Raw genomic sequence first — 9,886 nt, 5'->3', positions numbered from 1 at the left:
TCTTGTGGCGGAACACACGAGTCTCCATATTATCCAAGAGACGAGTATGGTGAGGAAGGCCATAGCTCGCCTATTAGGGTTTCACATGTTGGTTCTTTTATCCCACCATTCCATGACGGATCCCTCAAAGTGCCAAGTGGAGGTGTCCATGTGCAGAAACCCGAACTTCTAAATGCTTAATAGTGTAGCGGCACTTGATGAGGAGGTAAACGTCCATTTCTTGCTCCCTTTTACAAAGAGGGCAAATGTCACAATTTGCCAGACCACGCCACTCTAAATGATGGACGGGCAAAATCCGGTCTTGCAAAGCCAACCATGCGAAGAATTTAGCCTTTGAAGGGGCGCAAAGTTCCCAAACCATGGAGTCCATGGAGGATTCAATCCAAGGAATTGCATCTTGTATGTGGTGGCTATCGAGTAGAGCCCATCCATGGAGTGCTTTCAAACAATGTCATCTTCGTCTTGTTCGTCAAATTGGAAATCATGCACAAGCATCCAAAGAGTGAAAAATTCCTGGATGTGGTCTCCAAAGACGACAGTGTCGTGGTTGCTCTTTAACATCCAAGCGTTCGCGTTGAGAGCTGCATGCACTTTTTAGTTCTTTCTCCTTGAGGCCTCATAAATTAGTGGGGCAATATCCTTAGGCTTGCACCCAAGTAGCCAAGGGGAGTTCCGAATAGATGTTTTTGCACCATTGTCGATGATGATAGTGGTGGAGGCATACAAGAAATAAAGGTCTTCCTCGGTGCATGGGTTACCGAACCCCACGCATAGCTTGTTAGGCTCCTTTCGTTCATACCAAAGCCATCTTAGCCGCAAGGCATGAGCAAATTTGTTGGTGTTGAGAACCTCTAGGCCTCTGTACTCCGGTGATTGTAACACCTTTTGAACAAAAGTATGTAGAAATGTTCGGTCAAGAAGATTCAAAAATAAAACTTGTCTCCTTATAATGAACAAGCCAATATCCTGGATGGTTATACGGCCATCCCAAATGCTTTCATTCAAGGAAGAAATATCCTAAATAAGGTAGTCATTCTTCATGAGACTGTACACGAGATGCACCCGAAGAACATGAATGGGGTAGTTTTAAAAGTTGACTTTGAGAAAACATATGACAAAAGAAAATGGTCATTTTTCCAACAAACCCTTAGGTACAACGAAAGTTTTTCCCGAGAAATAGCGCAAGCACATCCAAAATTTCATCACTCGAGGCAGTGAGTCTAGTAAAGTCAATGACGATGTTGGCTATTACTTCCAAACGAAAAAGGGACTACGTATGGTCATGGTGACCCTTTGTCTCCAATGCTATTCTACATTTTTGTAGACATATTGGCTATTCTGATTGAACGGGTTAAACATGATGACCAAACTGCAGGAGCGGTGCCACATCTTGTGAACTAGAACATGAGAGCGCGTGTTGCCGCGTCCGTCCATACTTAAATTCTGTTGATTAAATAAATGAACAAACAACAACTTCAACTATTTATTCAATATATGGTGCTACATTAAAAAAGAATTTTTTTGTAGTTTTTTCCTAATTGAAATTGAGTTGATATGCAAAATATTTTCTAATACAGCTACCAAATATGTATGAAATGAATATATTACACATAAAATCGACAAAGATATATACATCTAACTGTACCATATATGGGCAACTTAACCATATGGATGTTGTCTATTAGCTTGGCATCACTCTCAAACTACGTGAGGGGCACAACAATGTCCATGTCAGTGTAAGCAAGCACATCGAATAGGTCTTGTAAAATCTACACAAGAGCCGGGAGGATGGCGTTAATTCGGCAAGAACGTCAAACCGGTGTCGACAATGTGGTGCCTAGTTTATTTGCTGTGATGACCAAGATCTCCGATATGATTTACTTGTCATTCTTCACCTTGATCATCCTGAAACATCACCGGAGGCATCAGAATGAGGATCCAACAACCATCAAACCATAGGGCCAACTTTACAGTTCAGTTAGCAGTTTAGGACTCAAACAAATCAACAAGACTGGAAAGAGGAAAAAGAGCCGCATATATATATATATATATATATATATATATATATATATATATATATATATATATAGCCATCCTAAACGACCTTCAGCACCTCTGCGGTTCCTAACAAGAAAGATGAGCAAAATAGAACAAGTTTTTTTTACAGGCAACACGTAAGAGAACTCTAGAAAAACGAACATGAAAGATGAGAGATGAGGCGGGTGATGAACAACTTGATGTTGTGGTCCTACGTAAGCACCATACTAATGCAGTACCGAACCTTCCTGAAGCGCTCCACTAGATACACGGTTCTTTGTAAAGTAGTGTGCTGCAGCCATAGTAAGAATGAAATCAAACATGAATCAATCACCATATTCGACTTCTTTTACAGACTCCTCTCAAAGAAACCTGTTAGCTGTGTCGCGCAGATGTTAGCTTCTTAACCTGTTCCCGAGTCATTCGGTCAAACATGGCGAGAGTTGAGTGTGGACGGCGTCACGTACGACTGTCATGGACGTGGGGTAGAGGAACCACCAGAGGTCCACCGGCACCTTGGCGCCGTCCGATGCTGCTGCTAGTGCAAGAGCGCGTTAAGGTCATGAACTCTCGTGTTTTTCTTTTGAGGGGTTCATGAACTCTCGTGTGGGAGAGAGGGGAAGGGGCGTCATGATAGCCCAGTAGAAACTCAGGTATATGGGGGTAGACACCTTGCAGGCTTGCGGCAAGGAAGGCCCAACCTAGTGTTGCGGCCCGATTAATGAGAAGGCGTGCTGGTCGATCCCCAGAGCAGCGGCCCAGAGGCGTGGCCTCACGCGGAGAGGGGGTACGATCAGGCGATCTGGTGCGTTAGTTGCTAGATCTGACGGTTGATTAACTCAAATCGCTGTGGGAGGTCATAGCTAGCCCCATTTTACTGTTTCTTAAGTGGAGCCTCTCAGTTCTGCAACACGTCAATGATACGATTATTTTATGAAACATGATCTTGACAAGGTTAGAAATCTTAAACTTTAACTTTCAGCTTTTGCGAAGATGACAAGTCTTAAAATTAACTTTCATAAAAGTGAATTATTCTATTTTATAGAAGCAATGAGACGACCACACAATATGTTGATCTATTTCGTTGGGCACAAGGTCAATTCTCCAATTATATATTCAGGAATTACGTTTCATTATTGGTGCCTCACTAATGCAGAGTGGAACCATGTTGAAGAACACTTAGAGAAACATCTAAGAAGTTGAAAGCACAAGTTGCTTTTAGTTGTAGGACGACTGTCAATTATGTTCTCACAAACATGGTTCTCTATATGCTCTCAGTTTGTCAACTACCAAAAAGGGGTCCTGCAAAGGCTGAATTATTACATATTCAAATTCTTTTGGGAGGAAGATAATAAAAACAAAAAAATATATAGGCTAGCCAAATGGAGTATGGTTTGTCAACCAAAAGACTATGGAGGTTTAGATACTCAGTACCTACAGGTAAAAAAATAATGGCTTACTTAGTAAATGAATGTTCAAGCTCCTGAGGATGGTGTCTAGCAAAACAGCTCACGCAACAAGTATTTAGGTCCAAACGTAGTGTCTCAGCATGTTGATTGCCTAGAGGTACACATCTTCGGGCAGGTCTGATGGTGGCAAAGAGATATTTTTTTTTGCTTTGAAACTTTTACGATAATGGACGACTCTGAGATCAACTTCTGGAAAGGTAAGTGGCTGAGAAACACCACTCTTCAGAGATATCTAGCCTTGTACCACATTGCATGGCATAAGAATGATCCTTGTGCGGGTGCTTAGCTCCTCCCGGTAGGAGATATCCTTTAGGAAAAATTTAGCCAACCCCGTCTTGTGTCATGACAACATTTTCTGTTTTATTTGGGCTCGATTAACTAGACACAATGATAGCTGTGTTTCACTAAAATCTAACTATAAATGGGTCCTTCATATAGACTATATGTATTGTGCACTTTCGCAATTGGAGATTCTAGTGGACAATAATAATCAAATTTGAAAATTGAAGATACCACTAAAAATTAAGATTTTTATGTAGTATCTTTGAAGAGGTGTTGTGCTCACAAAGGACACTTTGCTCGCCGCAACTGGGAATGAAGAAAGAAGTATAGTTTTTGCGCTCACGAGAGACAATCAAACAACTCTCTACTTTTAATGTAAGTTTGTGTGTTCTATATGGCCAGACATTCTACCAGCAACAAGTGTAGTCAATATACAAGGTCATTAGTTTGACGGAATAACTAAAAAGTTTAGTACCCCAGGGTGAAGCGTCTGCCTTACTATGATCATTTTATCTATGTAGAGATGATTTTTTAATGGCAAAAGTTTTTCCCCGCGCATGTTATTTATCACTATATGCATTGGTTTTGTACGTGGTCTACACTAAACCAAATGAGATATTAACCACTATTTTTTAGATAAAAGGCATAGACCGAACCCGAGAAGAGCTTGAATCTAGCCCGACTTTGAATTAACAAAGTCATCAACCGGCCAGGATTACAGGGGCACCATATTACAGAGAATCGAAACAGAGCAAAGCAGAAACAAAGATACATGACACAAGATAGAACAGCACAACAACATCACCATAGAGCCAATGCACTAAGCAGCGCACCAACACTAAGCCTACAACAACTAGCCAACTAAGGACCCAGAAGGAGGGGCACCACCATGTAAGCATCGAGCGACGGCTGCATCCATAGGCCAAATTTGGGCAACACTTGAGTTGTCTCTGCCGTCGCAAAGGGCCACTAACCTTTCACCCAGGCTCGATGGGTGCCGTACCGGCGACCGGCAAAGTGTCTCTCACAAGAACCCAACACAAGGTGACTGAGCTGCCATAGGAGTAGCATGAGGAGCATACCCCGAACATGGTGACCAACCAAGCGAACATTGTCACCGGCAGCAGTAGAGCGAAGCACCAGACGCGAGCTATCGGATGAACATGCAGCACCACGAAGAAGACCGAAGTGGGCATCGGATTGCATCGGGCGATGCCGAGCATGATGCATTAGGAAGGCCAGGCCATCACACACCGCCACCACACCACCAGCAGCCCCACCACCAAGAGCAGTTCCCAGCCGCCGCCTTCAAGAAGGAGCACGACACCAAAGTGCCATCGACGCCCAGATTGAGGGAACATCAGCTTTCACCATAGTCCGGGGAGGAGGCGGGAGGGAAAGGGTCCACCCCAAAGCCTCCATGAAGGGGATCGGCGCCAAAGGCGTCGACTTTGGAGAGGCTGCCGCGCTGGCCAGGGGTTTCCCTCAGAACCTCACCAACTCGCCAGATCTGCCAACCGGCACCGGGAAACGACGACAGCAGCCGCCAGGGGCCCGTGCCGGCACGAATCAGGGCAGATCAGAGCAGGGTGGAGCTTCTTCATGGAGCAAAGGCAGACTGCGAGGAACCACCGCAGCACCTTTGCCCGCAATCTCCAAGCCGCTCACGCGACCATGGAAGGCTGCCCACCAGTGCTATAAACTGGATAGAACCATGAGCCTTGTTGATATAGACATAGTTTTGGTCTCATATGACTTTACTATCGCTACCTTGTCTTTTTTATGCAGAGGCCGGATATCATTCATTATGCTTTGTATGAGTTTGACGCTATATTATGAGTTAATAAAACACACTTATAGATAGGCAAAAACGCTAAGAGAAAGCTAATGTTTCATCTTCCATCCTGCTCTAGCTTACAAGTAACCACCAAACTAACGGATCGTCGTCTCCTCTCCGGTTCAACCCGGCCAACCCACAAGGCCCGCAAAATGGCAGCAACAAATCATTTCAGTTGGAAGAATCGCTCTTCTCCCGCCTATTCTTAGCCCCTCAGCTCAGGCGCCGCGACCTCACCGGGGCCTTTGCTCCCGACCACCTCCTTCCTCCCTCCTTGGCCATGCGCATGCAAAGCGCCGTAGCCGCCCAGCCCGACCCCTTCTCCCCCGCCACACGTACGTGCGGTCCTGACCCGCGCCACCGGCGTACCCGTGCGCGCGCGCAATAAGCCCGGCTGTCGAGCGGACGAACGGACGAACGAGCCGGGTCCGGCAAGCGTGCGCACGCCCGTCGATCGCCGCTGGCGCCATGGCGCGGCTGCGGCCGCCCGGACACCTCCGCCTCGCCTTCTACGTCGCCGTCGCCGTCGGTGTCGGCCTCTGCGCCCCCGCCGCCGTCCTCGTCGCGGCGATTGTCGGGGACAAGACGGAAGGTGAGGTGCTGGTGGCGTTCCGCGACAAGCTGCGGGCTTCGGACGGCTCGCCGCCGGGGCCGCTGCGGTCGTGGGGCACGCCGGGCCCGTGCCACGGCAACCACTCCTCCTGGTACGGCGTCTCCTGCCACGGCAACGGCAGCGTGCAGGGCCTGCAGCTGGAGCGCCTCGGCCTGGCCGGCGGCGCGCCGGACGTCGGCTCGCTGGCCGTGCTCCCGGGCCTCCGCGTCATCAGCCTGTCCGACAACGCGCTCTCGGGCCCCTTCCCCAACGTGTCGACGCTGGGCGTGCTCAAGATGCTCTACCTCTCCCGGAACCGCTTCTCCGGCGAGATCCCGGCCGATACGTTCCTGCCCATGCGGGGGCTCCGGAAGCTGCACCTCCACAGGAACGACTTCTCCGGCCGCGTCCCCAGCTCCATCACGTCGCCGCGGCTGCTGGAGCTGACCCTCGCCAACAACCGCTTCGAAGGCCCGCTCCCGGACTTCTCCCAGCCGGAGCTCAGGTTCGTCGACGTCTCCAACAACAACCTCTCCGGCCCCATCCCCGCCGGCCTCGGCCGCTTCAACGCCACCATGTTCCGAGGTATTTATTTAGTCAAATCAGAATGTTTTGCAATGTAAAAGGAGCGCCAGACCTAATAATTCTTGTTTATTAACTGCGTGGCATACGTTCTTGATCGTGAATTGATTTGGGAAAAGTGTGCGTTTATCTGCAGGCAACAAATTCCTGTGTGGCAAGCCAACGGACATGGTCTGCGAATCCGCGTCGTCGCCCGCCGGCGGCATGCCCACCTTCATGAGCATTATCATTTTGCTCATCATCCTCGGCGTGCTGCTCGCCGCCGCGGGCATTGCCATGGGCGTCCTGGGCCGCCGGCGTCGTCGGCGGCGACGCGCGAAGCGGAGTGACGGCTGCGTGACCCTCCCCAATGGCGAGGTGACGCCGTCCAACCCGGTCCTGGACACCGCGCCGGCCGTCTCCATCAGCCAGGCTACCGCCGTCGGCCCCGCGGCGACGTCGGGCGGCGGCCCGGCAAAGCGCGGGGGGCGGCGCGACGAGCACGGGCGGCTGGTGTTCATCCAGGAGAGCCGCGTGAGGTTCGAGATCGAGGACCTGCTCCGGGCGTCGGCGGAGGTGCTGGGCAGCGGCAACTTCGGGTCCTCGTACAAGGCGACGCTTCAGGAAGGCCCCGAGGTGGTGGTGAAGCGGTTCAAGGACATGAACGGCGTCGGCCGCGAGGACTTCTCGGAGCACATGCGCCGCCTCGGCCGCCTCTCCCACCCCAACCTCGTCCCCCTCGTCGCCTACCTCTACAAGAAAGAGGAGAAGCTCCTCATCACCGATTTCGTGATTAATGGCAGCCTCGCCCAGCTCCTCCACGGTACGCAACAAAGTCAAATCTTCACTTTCTGCATCATCATCATCATCATCATAAAGATCATGAACAATGGAGGAAGCTGACTGAGAGTTTGTTATGGTTGATACAGGGAATCGTGGATCGATGTTGGACTGGAGGAAGAGGCTTCGGATCGTCAAGGGGGCGGCGCGTGGGCTGTCGCACCTGTACGAAGAGCTGCCGATGCTGTCGGTGCCGCACGGGCACCTCAAGTCGTCCAACGTGCTGCTCGACGGCACGTTCCAGCCGGCGCTCTCCGACTACGCGCTGGTCCCGGTGCTGACGGCGACGCACGCGGCGCAGGTGATGATGGCGTACAAGGCGCCCGAGTGCGTGGGGTCGCACGGGAAGCCGTCCAGGAAGAGCGACGTGTGGAGCCTCGGGATCCTCACCCTCGAGGTGCTCACCGGCAAGTTCCCGGCCTGCCGGCAGGGGCGGCAGGGCACCAGCGACCTCGCCGGGTGGGTGAACTCCGTCATCACGGAGGAGCGCACCGGCGAGGTGTTCGACAAGGACATGTCCGGCGGCAAGGGCAACGAGGAGGAGATGCTCAAGCTCCTCCAGGTGGCGCTCACCTGCTGCGAGGCCGACATCGACAAGAGGTTGGACCTCAAGTCGGCCCTCGCGGGCATCGAGGAGATCAGGGAGCCGGAGCCTGAATCCTCGTCGACGTTGACGGGCGAGGGAGAATCGAAATCATAACTACGATCGGGCAAACAAGTTCAAAACAATCCACACGCTGATCCGTAATATCAAATCAACCGAGACGATCCAGGAACGATCGATCGATCGATCGGATGCACTGAATTGCATGGCATGGTGGAACTCTGGGGCACGGGCGGGATCGACGGTTCGTGATGAGCTTAGCTCGATGGGTTGACCATCCATCTGATGAAGAACATATGTACATTTGAGCCGGGGGTGGTTGATGGAATCCATGACTAATTTTGAACGTGTAAATTAAATCCATCTAGCATAATTTGAGTTAAAGAGAACAAGAAGGAAAAAGGATGCGGCGTAGTGTGTAACAGAGTACATTGGTTCTTGCTTGTTTTCCCATGTTTTTTTATTTTTCACGAATACGCAAAGCTTGTGTATCATTCATTGATAGAAGGAGTTAGAATCAGTACAAATAGAGGAACATCACACAACACGAACACAAGGAGGCATGTACATCGCACCCGAAGCACAAAGATATGGGATGCTCCGCTAAGCAGAGGAAACTACACAACTAAACCCACAAAGCCACGAACAACAGAAGCAGATCGAACCAACAACATGTCCAACATCGACAAAGCCAGCACCGGAGACACCACGAGCGACAAGATAGCGCCTTCAAGAAGGAAAGCGATGCCATGACGCCGCCGCTATCCGATCCGGAGAACCGGACCTAGGGTTTTCCCTGAGCTTGAAGAGGGGCGCAGATGAAGGCCATAGCAGCGCCTCCAAGAAGGAAAACGACACATGCGAGTGTCACCGTTGCTAGCACTAGCAAACCAAGTAGAGGTTTCTCCCTGGCCTGATACTGAGCTATCCCAAAGCCGCCGGATCCGAAATCTGTGATGCGGAAGCCGCCAAGTTTGTAGGGGGGTTTTGGCCGCTGGAAGGTGGCACCTGGCGCCACCGGACACACGATATAGGATTTGGCACTAGTCAGGTGTGGATGCGTATGAGGGCGGGTGCGGTGAGGCAGCGAGAATTGGCGCAGGGGAAGCAACGGTGACTAGCAACGCCATCAAGCTAGGACTGGAGAGAGCGCATATCCGAGTTGCCGGGGTAGTAGCCGTCAAAACGCCGATGAGCCGAGAGAGCTGAAAGGGATGCAACTACCAGATCGTGGGGCCAGGGCCAGAGCTGCACCGGGAGAGGCACCAGCAAGCCACGGTCACTGGAGAACACCGGTCCAGAGGCCTCTGGGGCCGGTGTCGGGGTTACGATCCTGACAATGAGTACTAGGGGTACGAATAAGGGGCAAAACCTAGCTACGGCGTAGGTGTAACACTCGGTGTTTAACGAGTTCGGGCCCCTCTCGGCGGAGGTAATAGCCCTACATCTCATGCCCCGAGGCTTGGTTTTGATTTGATGGGTATGGTTACAAAGGTTGCTCGACCCTATCTCAGGAAGTGGAGTGCGGCTTATATAGAGTACGCCGCAGCCCCATGTCCTCCACGTCGCGAGGGCATTTAATTACATTGATTGTGTCAGTTACAGGTGTAAAGAGCCTCTACTACAGCAGTTACAGGTAACGGTAGTCTTGACTCCGCCTTAAG

At 50.7% G+C, this 9,886-nt stretch overlaps 1 protein-coding gene across 1 annotated transcript; it reads left to right on the top strand.

Annotated features, from left to right (window-relative positions):
- The first annotated feature begins 5,812 nt into the window (after positions 1 to 5,812).
- On the top strand, positions 5,813 to 8,720 carry LOC125515848 (pollen receptor-like kinase 4). Its single transcript, XM_087527131.1, has 3 exons — positions 5,813 to 6,802; positions 6,936 to 7,601; positions 7,708 to 8,720. Exons 1-3 carry the CDS (start codon positions 6,094 to 6,096, stop codon positions 8,316 to 8,318), a joined length of 1,986 nt encoding a protein of 661 aa, XP_087383257.1. The 5' UTR covers positions 5,813 to 6,093; the 3' UTR covers positions 8,319 to 8,720.
- The last annotated feature ends 1,166 nt before the right edge of the window (positions 8,721 to 9,886 follow it).

This window comes from Triticum urartu, chromosome 6A (assembly GCF_056163025.1).
Source record: "Triticum urartu cultivar PI428250 chromosome 6A, HENAU_Tu73, whole genome shotgun sequence".
In the NCBI taxonomy this organism is placed as follows: Eukaryota; Viridiplantae; Streptophyta; class Magnoliopsida; order Poales; family Poaceae; genus Triticum; species Triticum urartu.
The sequence above is the reverse complement of the archived record's forward strand: the minus strand, read 5'-3'. Positions and strand labels throughout refer to the sequence as shown.

Bases quoted from the DNA above. Each gene is read 5' to 3' on its own strand.
- LOC125515848 (XM_087527131.1), top strand. From the start codon at position 6,094: ATGGCGCGGCTGCGGCCGCCCGGACACCTCCGCCTCGCCTTCTACGTC. The intron at 6,803-6,935 runs GTATTTATTTAG...GTTTATCTGCAG, and splicing joins CAACGCCACCATGTTCCGAG to GCAACAAATTCCTGTGTGGC. The intron at 7,602-7,707 runs GTACGCAACAAA...TGGTTGATACAG, and splicing joins CCTCGCCCAGCTCCTCCACG to GGAATCGTGGATCGATGTTG.